We start from the raw sequence: 23,376 nt of genomic DNA, 5'->3' as shown, positions 1-23,376 counted from the left end.
ATAGAGCCTGCGGACTGAAGGGTCCTGGGTTCAATTCCAGTCAGGGCACATGCCTGGGTTGCGGGCTGGATCCCCAGAAGGGGGTGTGCAGGAGGCAGCTGATCAGTGGTTCTCTCATCATTGATGTTTCTCTCTCTCCCTCTCCCTTCCTCTCTGAAATCAACACAAATATATCTTTTTAAAAATAAGAAAAATAAAAGGAAAAGGAAAAAATATCCTCGGGTGAAGATTAACAAAGAAAACCAGCAGGAGCCGCTGCGGAGGAGGGTGGGCGGGCAGGACTCCAGGCCGCCCGGGACTGGGGGGGGGGCGGCCTGAAGTGGGCGGTGTGTAGGGCCCACCAGCCTCGTGTGGACACCAGGTCTGGGGCCTATGTGACTGCAGGGCCCGGTGGGTGGGAGCGGAGCTTGCACCCCACGTCACACTGAGGCTTGGACGTACATGTGGCCCAGGGCCCACGTTCTCAACTGTGGAAGGACAGTGACACGGCCGGGCCACGGTCACAGCACCGCCCAAGCCCCACGTGCCCACAGAAGCCCAGGCCCCCCCTCTCCGCCCGCCCCCTGGGCTGACGGGGAATATGAGGGGCAGGGGTGTCCCTGGGCAAAGGGCCCAGCGTGTGCCCCCGGGACAGGCAGCGTTTCCAAGGTGGGGGCGGTGGACTTGGGATGCAGCCTGCCCTGGCGCCCAGGCCCGGACTTCCGCGAGCCCAGCCGGCGCACCAGGCCACGCTCGGGCGGGCAGGGCTATGGGCCCATCGTCGGGCCGCCTGCGCCCCTCGCTGAGCGATGGCTCTTCAGAGAAACAACTTTTATGGCATAAAACTGGATTTCGTTTGTTCACTGAGAATGAACGCACTCAAGCGAAAGCCTGTGAGCCCAGGGACAGAGGCCGTCACCGATGCCACAGCGTGAGGTCACCATGCCCGCCGAGGCACCAGGGGCCGGGACAGGCCATGCCCAGGGGACCCTCTGTGAATGACCAGCTGCAGGGGGACCTGTGAGGGCTGGAGGGCCAGGGAGGATGAGGACTGACCACGGAGGCTGGGCACCCGGCCCCCCACATCCATTCCTGCTCTTGTCCCCGACGCCTCGGCCACCGCAGGGCAGCAGAAGCACGGCGCCAGCTCGCCGAGCAGGGTGGCGCTGCGCCCACAGGTGATGCCGCTCCGGGGAGGTGCCGGGCCATGGGCCGAGTGGACAGCAAGGTGGGCCCTCCCCACGGACGACTGCACGGAGGGAACCGGCAGGCGCCAGGACACCAGCGATGCGTCTGCGAGGGCATCGTCACGTCCACGGGGACAGGCAGGCGGGGGCAGAGTCCAGTTTGGGAGACAGGAATGCCCTGGGGGCGGCGGTGCCGGACGTGCTTCATGCCCCTGAAGCACACACTGGGTCTGTCTGGTGTGTTTACCCCCCACCCGCCCCCGGGCACAGCTCAACGCGTGGCGAGCCCATGCTGCCCACAGCCTTTCCCCACACGAGGCCAGTCATGCGATTCCTGCCACTCTTTTCTTCAGAACAAACGACCTGAGCGGCCACATGTGGGGTTGGGGGGCCAGCGCACTGTGGGGCGCCCACTATCGGGCTCAGCCACGGCCCTTTCAGCCAACAGGTGGCCGTGCCGGCCTGTCATCTGGCTCTCAGGGGCGCTCTGATCTGGGAGGAGTCCGCCAGGGACCAGGCTGCCCATGGACGGTGGCAGGTTCCGGGAAAGCCCGCTCGGCGAGCCCTCGGGGCAGGAGCTGGCAGCCTGACGTAACTGCTGCGTCCTGTTTCCTGCCGTGTGCTGTAGAATCCGAGGTAGAATCCGAGCCTTCGGGTCTGGGCTCCACCAGCCAGCCGGCACAACGGAGCCTGGACAGGGCCCCGCCGGGCCAGGGTCACCTGCGGGCCCGGGCCGCTGCGCATCCCACTCCGTGGGCACACGGTACACGTGAGACTTTCCCACACCAGGGCCAGCACGGAGGCGGGGCTGACACAACCGCGCTGACTGTCCTCACAGCCCAGAGCAGGGGCAGATGCCCGGAAGGCAGTCGTGTCCGCTCCGCGGTGACCGTTGCCGACGGATTCGGGCCAGCGTGGCGGCAGTGCCCGCTGAGCCGCTGTGTGCGCCTGTGGGCGGAGCCAGGCGGCGGCGGTGTGGGAAGGTCTGACACATGAACTTAGATCCCACCCACTAAAACCTATTCTGGCAAAAAGAAGACCAGGTGTGACCGCTCGCCCCTGTCACAGCCCCCGTCTCCAGGCTGTGAACAATGTTCGAGGGTGTCCCGTGTGCTGGTTTTGAGGGGCTCTGGGGGAGGGAACGGGGATCTCTAGGGACTGTTGGTGCAATTTCCTGTGAACGTGTGAGTACTTCACAAGTATGGTTGGAGGGTTTTGCAGCTTTAATCCTCCCAACACCGGCCAAAAGCTCTGCCCCCAGAGGTGACGCCCAAGCGGGAGGCGGGAGGCGGGAGGCGGGAGGCAGCCCGGCAGGCGCGGTTGCGCCCTGCTCCTCACCCCAGAGCGGACCCACCGCGTGGCCCTGGGCCTCTCCAGCTCACTGGGCCGGCCCCGCGGTGGGCAGTGAGGCCCCACAGCGGCACGGACACGTCATGCCAGGGCTTGAAACTCTCAGGGCCTGACAGCACCCCCGACGCTGCTCCAGGGCGACTGGCCTCCAGGGACAGTGAGGGGCAAGTGCCATGAAACCGTCCCTCCCGCTGCCCGCCCCCCGCGGTCCGCCAGAGGCTCCAGAGTGACAGGATGAGTCGCACTCAGGACAGACCCGCCTGGACCTGCACGTGCCGCCCCGCACAGCGAGGCCCGGGCCTCAGGGTGCAGCCGACGGGCACGGGCAGGACATTCGGGAGCACGTCCCTGCACCCGGCCCGTGTCCCGGAAGCGCGGGCCTCACGCTGTTCAGCGGGGGTGTCACCTAGAATCCAGCCTTTTGCCCCAAAACATCCACCCCCGGAACTGCGACGGCGCCCGGCTGAGGCGGTCGGTGAAGGAGGCCGCAGCCGGTGGTGCTCACACTTTATTCCATGGTGGCGCCCGGTCAGGCCACCGTGCTGGCCGTTCCCACAACAAGCACTGCCCGGCCCAGCCCGCAGCGCGCCCCCATCCACACAAGAGCAGCGCCCGCGGCCGCCACATCGGGACCACACGCCACACCAGGCGCGGCACGGGCCGAGCCCGAGCCGCCGGCTCAGCGCTGCGGGTCCGAGTTGCTGGCATTTTTACGTCACATCCACACTTTTCACAATGCCTTTGTTTGCGCGGGGGCGAGGGAAGGCGGTGGACAGCAGGCTCTCGTGTTAGCGGAGGAGTCGTTGCCACAGGGAGGGAGGAGCTGGGCGCCCGCCTGCGGCGGAAGGCACAGCGTTAGGCAGCGGGTGGTGCAGAGAAAGCAGAGGCGAGGCCGGCAGACAGGAGGGCCGTGTCCACAGATGAAACTCGAGTTCGTGCCTGCTGGCGCCCACATGCGGGCAGCCGCCTGCGTCCCGGCACCCTGAACTCGGAGCCCGGCTGTTCACGGAGCAAAGCTCTGCAGAGCCCGGGCTCGTGCCACGGGACCAGTGACGGGCGGGAGGAAAGGAGGGCCTAGCACTCATCACAGCACACTTGGCACCGGGGTTCTATCCGAGGGTCAGGTTAAAAGCTCAGTGGCGTGGCAGACAGGGATGGGGCCACGACGGGGCTGAGGTCTGACCCCTGCAGCCCCGCTCAGGGGTGATGTGTGTTGCCTGGAGTCACTACACTCACTACCTCCGATTCCCACCAGCCCAGGAAGAGCCCCGGTGCCTGTCTACCCGTCAGCCCCTAAAGCTAGCGCTGCGTCAGGGTTTGCACGGCGGCCGCACCGTCGAGAAGAACAAGCGAGAGCCCCGACCGCTGCCCAGGAATCGCTATCTTAGAGCTGGGCCGAGGCCAGGGCGGGCGCTCACGCCACCGCCCCACGCTCGTCGCCCGCCGCCTGACTGGCCGCCCGTCCGCGTCCCGAGGCCGAGGAGGTGACAGGGCGGGGAGCGGGCGCCTACCTATCGCACACACCACACAGCGACGCCGCGGCGGCCGGCCGGCGCTCTAGTGCTGCCCCTTGGTCGACTTCTTCTTCTTGGACTCGTCTCGGTGCTTCTGCTTCTTCCTCTTGCCGCCGTCCTTGAGTCCTAGGGAGACACGGCGTGTGAAACACTGCGCGGCAGCTGCCCCCCGGCCAACTGTCCCGCACGAACAGCACACGGCAGGAAAGCCACGCCTCCTCACATGGCACGGTCCACACCTAAAGCTCAGCCAAAGGCTTGGCTTCACCGCCTGGGCCCCACCGGCAGGGCACAGCCCATCCCTGGCGTCCCCGCGTCCCCCACCCGGGTCTGCACCGCGGGGACCAGCACGGCTTCTGGCCGGTGGTGGCGCCCGAGGGACAGAGGCAAGGCCCCCCTGGGCCCCCGTCCGAGCCACGCGAGGCCCTCTGCCCGGAGCCGCTCTGCGGACACGGGGCCGAGGCTGTGGAAACGGGCACGGGGCGCGCCCTGAAGAGCCTAAGTTACGGGGCGACATTTCACAGCAGTCTCCAGTCCTGACCTCGGCCGCCCACTCTGAGGACGCAGCTCACAGTGACCATCACAGGTGTCACAACCCCGTGGTGGGTGCCCAGACAACCCCTGAGGCAGCCGTGCCTGCTCCCGGGTAGAAGCCGGGGCTCTCACTGGACGGCGCACAAACAAGGCTCCGGCGCCCGGGTTCCCAGCGTGGCATCGGGGCCGCCGCCAGCCTCCGCCAGCCTCCGCCCTCGCCATCCAGCAGGAGGTCCGCGACGTTTGCAGAGCCGCGGCACCCGAGGTGAGGGCGGCGCCCGGCTGGCGGGGCCGGCTGTGGGGACACGGGCCTGGGCCCTGAGGACCTGACAGAGGGAGACAGCGGCCTTCGAGGAGAAACGTGGGACCAGAGCCGCGGAGCCTGCGGTGTGTCCCGACGTGACTGCAAGGAGTGTGACGGGACGAGGTGGGGGCGGCGGCCGCGGCGGGCCCACCTGGGTCCTTCCTAGAGGGGAAACCCGGAGGCAGGCGGGTCACGGTGAGAGGGGCAGGGGTGGCCCGCGGCTCGTGGGGGGCCGGGCACCCCACCAACGTGAGGAAAAGGGGAAGGCCTCCTCACTCCCATTCTATTAAACATGAATTCCTAAGTTTAAGAGCACAGGAAGCCCGGCCGGCGTGGCTCAGTGGTTGAGCGTCGACCTATGAACCAGGAGGTCACGGTTCGATTCCAGTCAGGGCACAGGCCTGGGTTGTGGGCTTGGTCCCCAGTGGGGGGCGTGCAGGAGGCAGCCGATCAATGATTCTCTCTCATTGATGTTTCCATCTCTCTCTCCCTCTCCCTTCCTCTCTGAAGTCAATAAAAAATGTATTTAAAAGAATAAAGAGCACAGGACAATCACCTCGGACTGACAAGGGATTTAACGAGAAAACAGAGCTGGTGCGTGTTTGACTGGCGCAGCCACACACCCCCACGTACCCCGGCACGCCTCCCGGGGAGGTGCCCGCCCTGCATCTGGGGCCCATCAGAGCCCCTCAGCCCAGGAGGTGGGCAGATGCAGACACAGCCCCGCCATCTGGTTGGGAGATTTCTTCAAAATCGTGTCAAGTGCCCTGCAGGTCTGGCTCAGTAGAGAGAGCACTGGCAGCAGACTGAAGGTCCTGGGTTCAACTCCTGGTCAAGGGCATGTACCTGGGTTGCAGGTTCCATTCCCGGCCCTGGTCGGGAGGCAGCCAATCAATGTTTCTCTCTCTCTCTCTCTCTCTCTCTCTCCCTTGCTTCCCTCTCTCTAAAAATCAATGGAAGAAATTTCCTCGGGTGAGGATTAATAAAAAAATGTTTTTAATTGTGTAAGAAAATGGACGTGTGATGGGAACGGTCCTCGTCTGATTCCAACAGGCCGGACCCGCAGCCACATTTGGGTCAAAGGTTTCAAACCCAGGGGAGCACAGCAAACAAGCTGGTGGTGGGTGCATGCCACTGAGCACCAGCTCCGCCACAACGGGGATGGGGGGTGGGGGGGACCGAGGAGGGTGCTCCAGGGCGAGCAGACACTCAGATCCCGCCAACCCTCCCACGCCCGCTCAGCCTCGCACCTCACCCGCCCTGGCCCTGCAGCTCCACCCACAGCCGCCTGTGGGAAAGTCCTTCCTGAGGCGGAGTCACGACTGGAAGGCACACCGGCAGACCCCGCACGCAGACCCCGCACGCAGACCCCGCACGCAGACCCCGCACACGGTGCAGGTGAGTGACAGGGCGGGCACCCGGGCTCCTTGTAAAACAACTCCTCTGCTATTTCCTTAAAATGCTCAATGTTCACATTAATTTAAAACCCAACAAAGCAATAAGAGGTGGGCCGCCCTGCCAGGGATTTCAGGGGACACGTGGGGGCGCCTGGGAAAGAGCAGCTGCGAGCCTCCTGGAGAAGCGCAGGCAAGCCAGTCAGTTCACCGCAGACAAGCCCCGCCGCCCACAGACCTGCCCGCCCAGCTCCAAGCCGGCAGCCCGCAGCGAGGGCGCGGCGGCAGGTCCGAGCACAGAGGTACGGGCATCCTGACCGGTGGCTCAGGCTGTTGGAGCATCGTCCCAGGTTGTGGGTTCGATCCCCAGTTGGGGTGCGTGTAGGGGGCAACCAGTCAATGTTTCTCTCACTTGCTCTCTCCCTTCCTCTCTCTAAACATAAATTTAAAAGTGTTTAACAAGAGTTAAGGATGGAGGCCCTCATTCCTGCGTTTTCCCTGCGCAGGAATTTTAGTCCTTCCCAGCAGTCGCACCTGCGGGAGCATGACTCACGCAGAAGCCGACCTCCTGTCTTCCTGGCCACTTGCTGGTTCCTGGGCTGTGCAAGGGCACACGGGCGTGACGTCAGAAATGAGCTGGCGAGCTTTATGGATTAGAGTGGAAGGCAACGCACGTTAAGAAGCCAAATGCGCCCTCGCTGGTTTGGCTCAGTGGATAGAGCGTCGGCCTGCGGACTGAAGGGTCCCAGGTTTGATTCTGGTCGAGGGCACATACCCGGGTTGTGGGCTCGAACCCCAGTGTGGGGCGTGCAGGATGCAGCCGATTGAGGATTCTCTCTTATCATGGATGTTTCTCTCTCTCTCTCTCTCTCTCTCTCTCTCTCTCTCTCTCCACTCCCTCCCCTTCCTCTCTGAAATCAATAAAAATATTTTTTTTAAAAAGCCAAATGCCAGCAACTGAAGCTGCTTCCCTTGGCCCTGCTGCCAGTGCCGGGCCTGGTGGCCCAGAGCCAGGGCCAGGGCTAAAGTCACCCCCCACCCCCGACGGCCAGGCCCCTTCCGTGCATCCTGCCGCCATACGTGAGCCGAGTGTGGGACTCTCACTTCCGCGCGTGAGGAGGTCTCACTAGTTTAGTGTAAACGAGCCACTTGCTGAAGCTGCCGCTGCCTCCAGGCAGCACTGCCCCGGCCTCAGGGCACTGTGTCCCGGGAGCCAGGTCCCTCCCCTGTGCTTCTTTTACAGGAACGTTACTCAGGTCTTGGAATATGGCAGACGATGACCAGGCCAGCTGAGTGAGGGGCCAGCATGAAGCGGGCCCCGCGGCCACAGGAGGGGCCCAGCCGTGGACGCTGCGGAGGGAGCTGCTTGTGGGACGAGGTCACCAGAGACCAGGTCTCAGCGCCCCGCAGGCAGCAGCGGCTCAGATCGCCTCGCTGCCCCCTTTCTCGCACCCTCCTTCAGGGCGCTTCTGCCGTCTGACCGCGCGCTGCATGTTTGTGCGAGAGTCACGCCTTTAATTCCGTGTGACGCGCTCAGTCTTCTCAACGTCTCACAAGTTGATTTTAAAAAAGGAAACAACAAAAAATGTTTGACTCCAACATTCAGAAATGCTCCCAGGGTAGCTGGGTCCCCAGAGCCGGGGGCTCCGGCCAAGGCAGGCCACCCCGCAGCCACGGACGCGGACTCATGCCGGCGCTCAGTGAGATGCCCCCACTCCCTGCGGGACCGACAGGGACCCAGTGTAGACACTGACAAAGGCACGTGGTTTCAGAGAGAATGACTCCATGTCCTCTGCTAAGCTGGCGTTCCCGGGGTTCTCTGGCAAGTGACCAAGTGCCTTCCACTCCGCAGGCACATCTGGGACACGGCCTGGCGCTGAGCTTGGATGCGGCTTCGGCCCGGCCGGCGGGCGGTGGCCCTGCCCTGGGAGACGGGCTGGACCACACGCCCCCCTCCCGGGGACTGGGACATCCTGACCAGGGGCTGAGGCGTCCCTCCAGCCAGACGCCGCACCCATTACATCATGTCACGCAGCGCTCGTCCAGGGAAATGCAGCCTGCAGCCCCGCCCTGGTCCCGCCCCAGCCCCCGAGCTCCAGGAGGGACAGGGAGTCCTGGCGAACATCCATTCAAGGCCAATGGGTCCTTCCTGAGTCGCTCGGACTTCAGCTGCCCCTTTTACTCTGTCACCCACAGAGGCTCCTCCCCAGCGGCCGGGCGGCGTTGTTGGCAGGGCCGGCCCCAGGGGCGGGGCTCCGTGCAGGGGGTGGGACACTTCCTTCTGCCTGGACAGACACCCAGAAGGACTCCAGAGAGATTTCGATAAGAAAGCTCTGGGAGATGAACTTATTTCTGCCCTAAGTCCACCGAGTTAACCTCTCGCCGTCGCGGGACACGGAAGACCAAGGGTGAGCCTTTTCCTCCCACACAGCCTGCAGGATAGGTGCACCCTCAGACCGCCCCCCCCGGATTTGAAACAGGCCCCCCAGAGCCTGGGACAGCCCCCCCCCCCCCAGAGCCTGGGACAGCTCCCCGCTCCCCCGGGACCTGGGACAGCTCCCCGCTCCCCTGGGACCTGGGATAGCCCCACCAGAACCTGGAACAGACCTCCCGGGACCTGGGACAGACCTCCTGGAACCTGAGACAGATCCTATGCCTGGGACAGACCCCTGAGACCTGGGACAGCCCCCCCCCCCCCCCCCCCCCCCGCGCCGAACCTGGAACAGATGACCCCCCCCCCCCCCCCGAACCTGAGACAGATCATATGTCTGGGACAGTCCCCCCCTGGAACCTGAGCCAGACCCCCCCGGAATGAGACAGACCCCCAAGAACCTGCGACAGACCACAGGCCCGGGAGCAGGACGGGACAGCACCAGGGGGAGGCCGTCAAGGCCACCAGGCCCACAGGAAGCAGCGGGCTCACCCACCCAGCCTGACAGAGCCCGGGCGGCCGGTGTCACTCTGCATTGAACCAAACACGGGGGAAGGCAGGCGGCGGAGGAAGATGCCGAGGCGGCAGCGCGGAGGCTGCCTGGGGGCCGGTCCGTCCAAGTCACGAGACCCGAGTTACCAAAGGAGCACTGAGGGTGAGAGCTGCACCTGGTGACTGTGGCACCTGCATCCGGGCCAAGACAACACACTTCATACAGAAGGTGGCACCCCGTTTAATTGTGGGGTCTCCGGAAGGCGCCTCCCCTACCTGCAAGGTCAGCTGACCAGCCGCACCTGCCCACCCTGCCCATCAGGTGAGGACACAGCACAGCAGTGATTTCTGTCCTCGCTGGCCTTGGGCAGGACGGGGCACGTCCCTGGGGGGGCGCTCTGCCTCAGTTTCCCTCCGCACACCTGCTGAGAAGGTGGAGGGGTCCCAGTGGCTGGCGGCCCGATGGCGGCCCGGCTCGTCCTCGTCCTCGTGCTTGGGCGGTGGGGTGGGCCTGTGGGGCCTCAGAGGGCGGGCGCTGGTGCTGGCGGGCTGCTCAGGCAGCGCGTGCTGGCCTCGGAGCCGGCAGGCCTCCCGGAAGGCGTCCTCGTCGGCCACACCTGCAAGGACAGACAGGGTCGTGTGAGCGGGTGCCACCCTCGCTCTGGAGCAGGAAAGCTGCCCGCCTCCTCAGGTGCCCAGCGGGGGCCGCACGTCGCTGAGGGAACGGCCATGGGAACGCCCGCCCGACCCGAGGCCCAGGGGACTCGAGGGCACCTGCTGGAATCCGTGCTCAGACTCGCTCTCCGCACACTGACTCTAGAACCTGCACCCAGGCCCTGTCCGCCCCCCAACACTGGCCACAATGGAGGCACCGGAGGCCCGTCCCTGTCCCACCCACGGCACTGGCGTCAGCCACGCTGGACGCACGCCCCACTCGGGACAGCCCCCCGCCCAGAGCGTGTTCCTTTGGCCTTTCGAGCCTAGGAGCGCTGCACCGCCAGGGAGCCAGGAGGCCGCGGCAGCAGTCAGACTGCAAGTTCACCCTCCGGCAGTTTTTGACGAAGTCATGCTTCCCTTCCAGTGCCCGAGGCAGGACGCACACGTGGGGCGGGAGACGCCTCCGCCGGCTGTCCTGCCCCCACGCCATGCCGGTAAGAACTGCTGGCTCCAGAAGGTCCTGCGGTGCAAGGTGTTAGGACAGAGCTGAGGCCTGAGGCCTGAGGCCTGGGCAGTTAGAGCTGACCTCGTGCTGGTGGCTGAGCACCTGAGCTCGGCAGTGCTGGGAGGCTGGTGACCAGTCCTCGGGGTCTGAGCTGGGAGGACGGCTCGATCCTCGCAGGAGCCTGGCCGCGGGGCCCAGCACGTCCTCCACGGCAGGGCTGGCCGAGGGGCCCGGGTGCCGTCCGAGAGGCCGCGCCCTCACACACCAGGCAGCTTTCTGGGAAATGCTGGGCTCTTGGTGGCCTGCCTTCTGGGTTTGCATTTTAGAGGATTTCCAAACTGTGTCCAGTTCTGTTTTATTAAACCTCCGACCTGCACAGCCCTGGGCACGGCTGCGACCCACAAACATGCATGTGGGCTTTACAGCTGGGGTCCAGCTCGCGGGACATGCCCTCGGGGCCCGGCCTCACCCCTGCACCCATCACATCCCCACCCACTTCCCCAAGCAGCTCCTGCAGCTGCTCACAGCCCCCCGCCGGCTCCTGTCAGATCCCCCTGCGGGTGAACTGGGCAGTTGGCTGGTGTCGGACGGCACTCCCCTCGAGGACCCGCCTGCCCCCCAAGAGGGTGTCAAGACCCCCGCCCTCAACACAGGCTGCTCACTAGGCAAGCAAGCAGCACCAACTGCCCAGGCCTCGCGCTCAGGCTGAGACCCACGCGCACTGTGGGCCTCTCCGCGGGCGCCGAGCTCCTGGCAATCGCACGGGAGCAGGTGGACCAACCCCTGGGAGCGGTGGAGAAATGAGCATGTGGCGGCTTCCCCGGCCTCGCCCGAGTGGAAGACGGAGGCGCTGATGGCTGGGTCCTGTGCTCAGGGCCCATCACTGTGGCGTCCAAGGCGGGCAGACACCAGGAGAAGCTTACACGAACCCTGACCCAGGTCACATCCTGGGGACAGACAGCGGGCGCCCCACATGTGGCAGCAGAGGGTCAGGACCCCCTGCCTGCCTGAGGCCCTCACGCCGGGTCACCCACCCCGTCACAAGTATCACTGCCCACCAGAGGGTGCCATCCTGTCAGGTCTGAGTCTGCCCCGTGAGGCTGAGCCTGAGCTGCACGGGTGCGGGGGGGGCGGGGGGGGGGGGAGTGGCGGACCCCGGAGCGTGTCCACAGTCCCACTTACCTCGCCAGCAGGGTCCCGCTCCGCAGGGGGACTCAGGACCCAGTCCACCCTGCAGCCCTGTCACGGGAAGGAAGGAAGCGGTGGCACTGGCGCACACCCACGGCGGAAACCCACGTCCACGAGCACTCATCACCGTGTCCCGCACAAGCAGCACAGCAGCTGCACTGGGCCTGGCTCGGGGCAGCACGTGGGCGGGACTTGGTAAGGCCAAGACGCGTGCCCCCGGCCCCCTCGGATCCAGCGCCCGGGCGGGAGCCACGGGGCAGCTGTGCATCAGCCAGGCCCCCACACTGTCTGGATGAGACACACCCACTGGGTCAGTGGTGACACCACCTATCCCCTTGCTCAGCGCCCACGTGGGCCAGGACGCTTCCAGGGCCACTTGGTATGTGTCTGCTGTTTGGAAAAGTCACTAAGATGTTCAGCGTGATGTTCTGAGGACACCCCAAATGCAGAGAAACACCAGACCTCTCTCTCCACGTTCCCAGGAGCACAGCCTGGGGCAGGGGTGGGACACTGCGGGGGGGGGGGGGTGGTAGGGGGATGTGCACACCGCCCTTCCCAGCAGCCTTCAGATCGTACTTGCGGAGTCCCTTGCCCCTGCACCTGGGCCCCGCCTCCTCGCAGCCCTACTGCATGTCCTATGGTCAGGTGGAGCCTGCAGCCGGGCTGAGCTGGGCCTGGGGGCCCGGCCTCCACGTGAGCCACAGAAATGGGTGGGGCACACCACGGAGCCCCGTCGCGTGCGAGTCCCTGACCGACTTACCTGCATGGTCAACCTGGAGGACACGTGACCTCTCGGCGCCCGCCCTCCCAGCCCTGCTATGGGGTCCAGGGTCTGGAGCAGGGCCCCAAAGGTCCCTATGAAATGCTAATGTCTCAAGGACCAGGAAAAACCACTTGAGGACAGGAAGTAACGGTGGAGAGAATCGAAGACTAATCATTCCTCCGCTCACCCAGAAGTTCTCACTGGGCCCCTGCTCGAGGCCACAGAGGACCCCCAAACCCCTTCATCCCTGTGTGCACATCACCAGGCCACCCCTCAGAGCGATCCTGAGCTGTGAGTTTGAGGAAAGGGGTCTTAAAAGGGATAATCTGCCTCGGCCGCATGGCTTAGAGGTTGTACATCCACTGCCCACTGCCCACTCCCGCCTACGATCCCAGAAGTCACGGTTCAATTCAGTCAGGGCACATGCTCGGGTTGTGGGCTGGTCCCCAGTGGAGGGCATGCAGGGGGCAGCGATCAATGACTCTCTCATCATTGGTATTTGTGTCTCTCTCTTCCTTCCTCTCTGAAATCAATAAAAAAAATTTTTAATAAGGATAATCCTGACAACGTCCAAGGGCGCCTGGGGAGAGGACACTGTCTCCATCCTCCCGGTGCTGTGTTCTCACCCCGGTCCCAGCCCGGCACCGAGTTTGTAAAGGTCCCCGGGGACTCCCCCACTGCTGACCAGAGACGCCCCTCGGGCCTTTCCAGAGCAGGGCTGCTCCCCCTTCCGGGCCCCCAGTGACGGGTGTCAGCACAAGGCGGAGTCCTGCCCACTCCCGCCCCGTGAGGAGGTGCTGGGCTGCTGGACACTACACTGGGTTGGGGGGGGGGTGCGGGGGGGAGATAGTTGTGCACAGCAAGGACCACAAGCCTCCCATGGCCACGCCTCAGTGGCAGTGTGTGTGTGTGTGTGTGTGTGTGCGCGCGCGCGCGCGTGTGCGCACGCGGGAGGGGGGGGTGGGGGGCGAGTGGGGAGGGGAGTCCAAGACGCCCTGGACTCTCCAACATCCTCCTCGGACTGCACATTCCGAGCTCTGTCGTGTCTTTTGCGGAATCCCCACCCGCCACCCTCCAAGCACAACCCTCGTGGCCCCCGCCCACATGGCCCCCGCCTGTGTGCTCCTCACCCCACAGGCTTGTAGGGTCAAAGGAATCTGCTCCACGTGGAGGCAGGTTTCCGCTTCGGTTCCGAGGACACAGCCTGTCTTCTTGTGGTGGGGGACGCCCCAAAACCACAAGGGGCCCCAGGAGCTGCTATTTGACAGGTAACCATGCGGTTTTCCCAGCCCTGCAGGCTCGGGTGGTATGACGAGAGCTTCAAGAACAGGGTCTGGGCTGGAACCTCCCTTTGCTTGTATTCCTTTGCCCCCTCCAACCCGGCATGCAGCAAAGCCCCCATAAACTGAGGATGCAACCTACTTTTCAACTGCATGCTGAACCCCTAGGGTAAGTGAGTGACAGAAGCGCAGGCCACGGGGGGGCGGGGGGGGGGGGGGCACACATCCCTTTCAGGACACAGGGTCCCTCAAAGACACGGAGGTCCTGACTTCAGAGCACACAGTGAGGACCAGGCCTGCACCAGGGGCAGGAGCCGACTCCGAGCTGTGAGCGCTCACACCACGTATGACATAGGCACCTACACACAAACATGCTACCCGCACCACGGCTGTGGGCACTGCAGGAGACAGGAGGGGAACAGCTCTGAACCCGACACACCTGCCCGAAGAGAAACCTCTAAGAAGGCAGGTTCACCAGCAGCCCACCTGCCACGCCCACTTTAGGCCCAGTCACCCTTTGCTTTTCTGAAAGCACTGTTGTTGTTAATCCTCCCCTGAGGATAGCTGTTCTCACGGATTTTTTTATGAGAGTTGAAGGGGGGTGGGGAGGAGAGGAAAGCATCAATAGGAGACAGTTGGTTGTCTCCTGCAGGCACTCCAATGAGGGCCTGGATGAGGGCCTGAGATCCAACCTGCAACCCAGGTACCTGCCCTAGACAGGGAACCAAGCCCTCCTTCAGTGCACAGGCAGCTCTAACCACCAGGCACACTGGCCCGGGGAACCCAGAACATCCAAAGACATTTTCTCATGAGAAGCTCCTTGCTATCCACCTTACAACCCATCTTCCAAGTGAAATGCAGTGGACAGTGACGGCATGGTGCAGGCAGCAAAGCAGACATCCGGGGGGGGGGGGGGGGGGGTTTGCCCAGCAGTGGGCACCCAACCCCAAAAATCACCCAGGAGGATGTAAGCCAGGTCTGTGGCTACATGGTGCCCCCCACCCCCACCCCGAGGGCCCTCAGGGTGCCTGAACCAGTCAGTACACGCTGGGGGGAGGGGGGCAGCTCACAGGGAGGGGGGGAGCCAGTGTACCCTGGGGGTCCATTCACAGGGACGGGAGGGGGGTTGGGGGGTGCTGAGCCAGTGCCTGTATGACCAGCTGGTTAGTAGGAGGGAGCGCAGAATGTACGGGGGACCTGCTGCTCCCCAGACTGGGGCAGTATTGGAATAAAGGCTCATGGATGACAGCCTTGTCTCTGCTGAACCGGGCTTTGGTGTCAGTTCAAAAGTACTGCACAAGGACTTGGCCTGGCAGTGTGGCCCGGTGTTCAGAGCATGCCCCTACACCAAAGGATCATGGGTTCGATTCCTGGACAAGGGCACATACCTGGGTGGCAGGTTCAATTCAATCCTGGCCCCAGTCAGAGCGCATTCAAGAGGCAACCAATAGATGTTCTCTCTCTCACATCTCCCGCCCTCCCTCAGTCCCAAAAAAAGTAAAGGGGAAAATATCCTTGAGTGAGGACTAACAATAACAAAAAGCACAAGGACTTTGAAAACTATGTTATAAATGCACCATATTCCAATGTTCTTGCAAAAAACTGCCCCCTCCCTCCAGGCCCCACCCCAGGGGAGAGGCTGGGCGGGCTCTTCAGCTGACAAGGACCTGCCAAGAAATCGACTCAGTGCACACGGTGCCTCTCGCAATAGCCCGATCGCTGCCACAGCTGCCACCACACTGACCGCAAGCCAACCAGCTCGGGCTTCTCTGACAGCCTCTTCCCAACTGTCCACACTGTCCCACTGGTTACCGAATCTGTGACAACTTTCCACTAATTTAAGTGTGAGGTTAGCAGGCTGTACTACATCAAGGCAACACGTTAGAAAAGAGCCACGCCTAATTCTACATCCCATATGGAACGTGCTTGGCATCATTTCTGAGCCTTTTCCTGGGCAGAACCACAATCAAAACCTGTGACCGTGCCGATGGTTACGATTGTCCCAGCATCCTTTTCATCAGAAAACTAAATATACCGCAAAACATCCTGCCCCCTAGCACCCAGCTAAATTTAAAAATAAACACGCGATCTGCCGTGGCCAGGCCAGAGCACTGAAGTCACCAAGAAAACACGAAAGGAATGTTCCCGCAGCTGTCACACGTGCTCGGCCACTGCACTGGGCTCGTTCTTCCCCCAAATGGATCTCAGCGCAGTGTGGAGCCCAGCTGATAACATGCAAGTGAAAACAAACTTCCAAAAATAAAGTCACTTTTCCCAAATATGTGCAATCCTTGGTTGTGGATGGTTCTCTGTACTTTGGGGGAAGGAGGGTCAGACTCCGACTACCACCCACACTGAGATTACTCAGTGTCCAAAAACGCGTCCCGGGCCCATCGAATGCGTTCACATACGAGGGCCGGCCGAGCGCCGCCCCCGGGGTCCCGGGAGGGACGCTTTCTCATGGGCCTGTGGTGTCCACGCACACAGAACCCAGTGGCACCGACTGCGGGCTCTGCACAGGCTGGTGGCCAGAGGACACAGAGGAAATGAAGCCGGGCAGGTGGTCAGCACGCGCTGCCAGGGACGAACACAGCACAGACCGTGATGTGACTTGGACACAGTGATATGAAGACATAGGCATGAGACCAATTCTGACATGTCTCTCAAGCCAGGGGAGACGGAGCCATTTTAACAGGAGGGCGACCAGACTGTAGACACACGACGTGGTGATATGACAGAGAAGTCAAAGCAGAATGGTCGAAAGTGAAGGCAGATGCCACGGCCACCACGACTATCGCCAACAGCTACTGACAAAGGGATGGACACACCAGTTCTCGAAACAACTGGAGAATGATCACCATGAGGGTTACAGGAAGGGAGACCAGGTCAAAGCGGCGCTAGGTCCTGGAGATGGGTGGTGGTGCTAGGGGCACATCAGGAGGGACATGGAGGATGTAGGCAAAGAACACAGATGAGCCCTGGCCAGGTTGGCTCAGTAGGTAGAGCTCCAGTCCGTGGACTGAGGGTCCCAGGTTCAATTTCTATCAAGGGCACATACCTCGGTTGCAGGCTCAATTCCTGGCCCTGGTTGGGGCATGTGTGGGAGGCAACTAATTCTTGTCTCTCTCACATCAGTGTTTCTCTCTCCTCTCCCTTCCACTCGCTCTAAAAAAGTCAACGGAAAAATATCCTCGAATGAGGATTAACAAAAGCAGCAGCTGAACTCTTCCTGCCCTGGCCCTCTGCACCTGCAACGAAGCAGTCAAACCCTGCCAGGGCCCCAGGAGGCAGGCGCAGGCTCCCCACCAGTGCCGTGGTTAAGGCAGTGTCCCTTTGGTTAGGCACCGGACAAAACGCTTAAGCCCCGTCGTGGGCACTGGCACGCAGGCTGTGACTCCTTGTCCACGTCTGAGCAGAGGACAGCCATGGTCTGCCTGTACGCCATGGGCACGCACACAGCCAACGCTTATTGGTGGGACGGCAGACAGATCCTGGTTGTGAGAGCGACCCAGCAGGGCAACTTCCTCCCGCACAGACAGGTACTACTCAGAGTGTTCCAGAAACAGGCCTGGGTGGGGACATCCACCAACAGCCTCCTGGGATGAGGAGCGGGCAGGCTGACAGGGCTGGGTCCCAGTTCTGTGCCTGCTGCCTCGTCCAAAACTCTGCTGTTACATCTCCACCTGAGGGCCGTCGTGCTAACCAAGGTACCAGTGCCTAGAGCACAGGCCACCAGCCAGCATCTCGCCTCCACATGCTGGGAGCAGGGGTGGTTTGAGGAGCGCGCAGAGGCACGCCGGCGTCCACTTTCTCCACCTGCCTGCAGAGGCGGGCACTGGACGCATCTGAGGCCCCTCCGCTTTGGGCCTTGCTCTGTCTCGACCCCCCAGCAAACCCAGAGGCAGCAGTAAGGCCCTGAGACCACGCTGGGGCTGGATCTCAACCCTCTTCCCACAGGGACCTTCCTGCGGCCTCAGGGCCACTCATCCCTACTTAGGAAAACTTGGGGCGCCAGGAGAATCAGGGTTCCTTTAGAGCAGTGATGGCGAACCTATGACACGCGTGTCAGCACTGACACGCGTAGCCATTTCTGATGACACGCGGCCGCCTCATGAAACATTTGCTGCTCCTGAGGATGAAACATTTGCGACTAGAGTCTTGGAGTTAGTTTTTCCCTCAAAGTGACACACTACCCGAGTTATGCTCAGTTTTTTGGCGAAGTTTGACACACCAAGCTCAAAAGGTTGCCCATCACTGCTTTAGAGGAAGGGGGTGGATCACTGCAGACCAAGGGAAGAAAAACTCCAGTTCACAGTTTCAGGACACCTGCTGGCCCGGCTGCCAGCTGCTTCCCTGGGGGTGTCCGGGCCACCCACAGCAAGGGGACCAGGACTGTGTGTGAAGCAGGACCTCCTCAAGATGGCCCGAGGCTGTCGTGTAATTGAAATACATCTTGAAAGAACAGGGTCGCATACCCATAAAATCTGGTTTTTCTAAGACACAGCTAAATCCACATAAAATTTTAATGACAAGTGTTTCTTCTAAAGTTCTTCAGGCTTCTTTGAAATATTAGCCTGTTAAACATTTTTTTTAAAACCTCTATAGACTAGACACGTGCCAAGGAATTCTTGTAGCTGTTTCAATGCAAGTGACCCAGCAGAGGGGAAACCCTAGTGCATGCTGGTAGGAATGAGGCTGGCGCAGGCACTGTGAAAAACACTGTGGTTTCGTCACAAAATTAAAGATGGAACTGCCATGTGACACAGTGACCCCACTTCTGGTAATATATCCTAAGAAGCCCTAAGCACCAATCAGAAAGAATGTATGCACCCCTATGTTCACAGCAGCACAATTTACAATAGCTAAGATCTGGATTCAGCCCAAGTGCCCATCAGTAAATGAGTAGATAAAAAGCTGTGGAACATCTACACCATGGAATACTACACAGCAGTAAAAAAAAAAAAAAAAAAGGATCTCTTGCCCTTTGGGACAGCATGGAGGGACCTGGAGAGTATCATGCTAAGTGAAATAAGCCAGTCAGAGAAAGACAAGTATCTCATGATCTCACTCATATGTGGAATCTAATGAACAAGATAAACTGATGAACAAAAAAGAACATATATATACACACATATATACATACATATATATATGCATAACCAAAGAACACAGACAACAGTGTGGTGAAGGCATAGGATGGGGCAGGGGTAGGAGGAGGGGGACTAAAGGGGGGGAGGGAATTGGGGACCATCTGTAATACTGTCAAAAATAAATTTTTTTTAAAAAGTGACCCACTAGGAACAGACTGTCCTCATCGTCACCCTAGTCGTCACACATGGTCACTACTGGACACTGGGGAGCCCAACATTGTGTTCATAACCAGAGTGACCACTACTCACCTCACAACATTCCTATGAAATCCTCTTCAAAAATTACAATCCAATAAGAAAATCATGATTGTTCCCTACAGGTTTTACACTTGGCATTGCTACATGCCACACAGGAGGCTGAGGGCTTCCTTCAAGCCCAAAGACGACCCAGGACACCACCCCGAGTGCTGCTCATAGAACTCCACGTGTAACTAGTGGGAACACACAGCTCACTCACACCTGTGCTGGTAGTTACACCTGCAGGTGAACAAGGTACACATCTTCCTTTGACATGTTAAGGGCTAGGGTATTCTTTCCCGGGCTTTAAAAACCAGTCCTTAACCCATTTATTCACTAAGGGGGAACCTGATAAGCTGCCTCCAAAAGAAAGTAAAAATCCAGAGACAGGCCAATTACTAAGACATCACTCACATGTCAGGGGGCAAGGGCACAGTAACTGCCCAAATGGTAGGACAGACGGTAGACCCCATGCCTCACGCGGGAGCTCTAGCGGGTTCGTGCTCCCCAGAGCAGCAGCCACGTCTAACAAGGCAGAGACACCAGCAGAAGCAAGTTCACGAAACTGACGCGGCAAAAACTTACGGTTCCTGAGCCCTTCATTCCAAACAACACTTTTCCATGGGCCCAGTTTGGAATGAAAATAAAAAATACAACTAACTTAGAAATCAACAAAATGGAGACTCTTTTGTAAGTCAAACTCAAAAGCAATTTTTAAAATTCACATTTGTGAGCAAAAGGCTGCAGATAATCTGCATAAGTGCAACTAACAAAGAGAAGGAAGAAAAAGGGTTAAAATTAGATACTGGTTAATAAAGAGGCTTGAAAAATGCAAAAATACTGCTTGGAGAGGGACCACAGAAAACACAAGACGAGCACTTGAAACCCTCCACAGAGGACAAGTGTAAAGCACCCAGAAATCCAACCAGATTGACAGAACCTCCCGGGTCCCCAGCAACACGCATGCCAGGTTGAAACAGAGCTTACTAAACTGATGACAGAGAAAACCTGCACAAACCTGTCCTAACAGGCCATTTTTAAAGACATCAGTAGGTCGACCAGGTGACTTGGGGACAGGACACCCGAGGCTTCCGAGGCATGCTTACCACCCGGCCCGGCCCTCCTGACACAAGGTAGGTCCTGAGTGAACTCCAGCGAGAAGCAAGCAGGGCATCGGAGGTTCCTTTTCCAAACAGGAGGCCAAGAGCATGCCCCCCAATGGCAACTACTGCCATCAGCCTCCTGGGGAGCAAGGGAGAAGGTGCCTAGCGCTGGTACTGACCAGGTGAAAACACGGGGGATGTGCACCTTTCCAGCTATAAAACCTCTCCCTGGTGACATCGGCGCGTAGACTGTTTCCAGCCGGAGCTGCATTAAACACAGCATGTTCCCAAATGGGGCACCAACCATCACAGAGCACTTCTTCACGTCTCCTTAAGTCCCTCAGGACCGTGCAGCCGCTCCATCAAATGGCTCATCCCTGCAACCCCCACCCTGAAACACAAAACCCTGAGGTTCAAGCATTTCCTCGAGTTTCTCACCAGAGGAACCATCTATCGTACCAGCATAAGTGAGAAGCAGGCATTCTGGTGATGTATTTCAGTTAGTGACACCAGGCACTGCAACCCTTTCCGAACGAAGCAGGACGAGCAGACACACCTCCCATGTCCAAGGTGCTCAGGCTGACCATGCACACAAGCGTCTTCATTGTTCCTTGAGCTCGGGTGCCTCGGAGGACTCACACTGAACTTTGCGATGCTGTACTTCCAGTGTCTATTCTAAAGTACTTCCCCTTGTCTTCCATAACAAGACACTCATGTTCTTACCGAGGGGATGGAACCAGAGCAACTTCCATGGGCTTTCCCACGAAGCCTGTCTAAGGGGGAAACCCTACTAACTCCTATCCTAACAGCTTTCTTCCTGCTTATTTCCAAAACACAGCCAAGTGGGGTGGCTTCCATCCGACCCAAGTCTCACTTAACACCCCTCTGGCTGGGGCCCTAGCGTAGGAAGTGGGCCTCTGTGATCCATCCGGCACCGCAGAGCCCACTTTTAACTGCTGCATTTCTTCGGGCACACAGAATGTAGGAGGGAAGAGGGTGTAAGAACAAAGAACTGTGGCCATGAGCCGGCGTCATGGTGGGGACGCCCCCCTCCCCTCCACCACAACTAGACAGGGGTAGGTGGAGGCACCTAGAAAGGCCTCAGCCCTCTTTTTTTTAAATGGCCCAATGGGCCCTAGCCAGTTTGGCTCAGTGGATAGAGCGTCGGCTTGCAGACTGAAGGGTCCCAGGTTCGATTCCGGCCAAGGGCACATACCTGGGTTGCGACCTCGATCCCCAGTAGGGGGTGTGCAGGAGGCAGCCGATCAATGATTCTCTGTCATCATTGATGTTTCTCTGTATCCCTCTCCCTTCCTCTCTGAAATCAATAAAAATATATTTAAAAATAAATAAATGGCCCAGGTCGTTGACCTAGGTAACGACTGTTAACCAGAGCACTCAGCCAATGAGGACCCGGAGGAGGGACACTTGCACCCTAGGGATAAATGGGCTGTGATCGCCGCCCCGGGTGAGCCTGTACAACCAGACGGACACACGCTCCTGAGAACCTATTCCAGGTCTCGTTTTCGCCATACTTCTGCCACATGGCACCTTTTGCCACACTGCATCACTCCGTGTCGTTTCCGTGCAGTCTTGATGGAGCTGGCGTCAGACCTAACCCAGTAGGCATGTCACCATATTAAAATGTTCAGTAAGTTGCTAATCATTATTTAACATAAACAGGAAATCTGCACACACTGTCCAAATAGCCTGAAGGAAACGAGCACAGGTTTGGTGAAGGTGGCACCCACCTCAGTGCACAGGACGGACAGTCAGGAAGCGACAGAGCCCCAGGCACAGAATCACACAGACACAGGAGGCTGCAGCCCCACTGGGAAAGAATGCACCAAACACATCGCATTTATTTTCTTTTTTTTTTTTAAGCAAATAACAAAGACCCATTTTACCAGCTTTACTTTTTAAACCTAAGCTTAACATTACACATTTAAACAATTGTCAAAACTTACTAAGTTGCCAGCATTCATGCACAACTAGAAAACATCCTCAATTTATACTAAACCAGAAATGTATTACCATTGATGCATTAGTACCTTTCACTACTCAACACTGAAAGACTGAAACTACTCTGGGAGGCGCGTCCTGGCAATGTGAGCTTCACAGCAGGCCACCACTGCTTGGCTCCCGCTTAAACACAATGGAAAGCAGGTCCGTGCTGGTGTTAGTGTATGAAGTCACGGCCGCCCTGGATCACGTTTAATAAAAAGCAAAGTGCATACAGAGATTTACAACAATTGCAAAGACCAAAAAGAAAAGGTCCTATCATGTGGTCCCAACAATAACTCAACAGTCTGACAAACAGGCTCCGATGAGCTGTGTATAAATACTTTAGATTAGGGACAGTTATACTGAAAGTCGAGTTCGTCTGAAATCTTCAAAAAAATGTTCCTGTTAGTCCTCAAATGGTGCTTGTTACAGTTAACATCTCTGTTACATGCGTGCGTTGAATTACTTGTTATCCAAGCGTAGCAGCTGCTCCTTACCATTTATCGTCAAGGACTTTAACTGGCCGTCTTCTTCAACTTCTACTCTTTCTTGACCATTCTCGACAATTCTGGAGGATAAAATGCATTTTTAAACTTTATTTCTTGCAGAAAACGTATGTGTTTGTATATATGCATTTGGAAACCAGGTCTGCCACAGGCGCGCATGAAACCACAGACTCTGGGGCTGAGAACCAGCTGAAGGCACCCAGGGCCATCTCTGTGAAAACAGACCGATTCCGACAGACAACACTGTACCGCTGACCATGACCTACATGGGGACACCAGGAATCAAAGGTCACGGTTTCAGGGAGCATCTGAGATCTTACTCCCGGGCATATGTTGTCAGATTGGCTAAAAAAAAACCCAGCTTTTACTACTAATGGTGCTTTCCATTTTGTTATCCTAACAATGCCAGCAAACCGATTACACTATTATTACAGCACTGCCCATTAAAAATGGCTCTAGCCCTAGCCGGTTTGGCTCAATGGATAGAGCGTCGGCCTGCGGACTGAAGGGTCCCAGGTTCGATTCCAGCCAAAGGCACATGCATGGCTTGCAGGCTCAATCCCCAGTAGGGGGTGTGCAGGAAGCAACCAATCAATGATTCTCTCTCATCATTGATGTTTCTATTTTCTTTCTATCTCTCCCTCTCTCTTCCTCTATGAAATCAATAAAGAAATATATTTAAAAATAAAAAGATTGTTTTAAAAAAAAAAAGGCTCTAAATGAAGAGAGCTGTTAATAGGTAACATTGAACAAAATTTAAAAGGAAATGCCCTAAATTCGGATATTAAGATTCTCAGG

At 59.0% G+C, this 23,376-nt stretch overlaps 1 protein-coding gene across 4 annotated transcripts in view; it reads right to left on the bottom strand.

The window, feature by feature from the left end:
* Nucleotides 1-289: 289 nt before the first annotated feature.
* DNAJB6 (DnaJ heat shock protein family (Hsp40) member B6) overlaps nucleotides 290-23,376 on the bottom strand; it is a 59,284-nt gene continuing 36,197 nt past the window's right edge. For 2 of the 4 annotated variants that reach the window (XM_079786110.1, XM_079786111.1), the window contains exons 8-10: nucleotides 22,570-22,640; nucleotides 9,608-9,802; nucleotides 299-4,156 (exon numbers count right to left, since the gene is read on the bottom strand). In XM_079786110.1, the coding sequence (XP_079642236.1) occupies nucleotides 4,074-4,156; nucleotides 9,608-9,802; nucleotides 22,570-22,640 (349 nt within the window). In that variant the 3' untranslated portion in view covers nucleotides 299-4,073. Of the gene's footprint in view, nucleotides 4,157-9,607; nucleotides 9,803-21,889; nucleotides 22,641-23,376 lie in introns of those variants that run through there. The other 2 variants (XM_079786112.1, XM_079786113.1) reach the window with 2 other exon arrangements.

The sequence above is a fragment of the Cnephaeus nilssonii genome, assembly GCF_951640355.1.
Source record: "Cnephaeus nilssonii genome assembly, chromosome: 12".
In the NCBI taxonomy this organism is placed as follows: Eukaryota; Metazoa; Chordata; class Mammalia; order Chiroptera; family Vespertilionidae; genus Cnephaeus; species Cnephaeus nilssonii.
The sequence above is the reverse complement of the archived record's forward strand: the minus strand, read 5'-3'. Positions and strand labels throughout refer to the sequence as shown.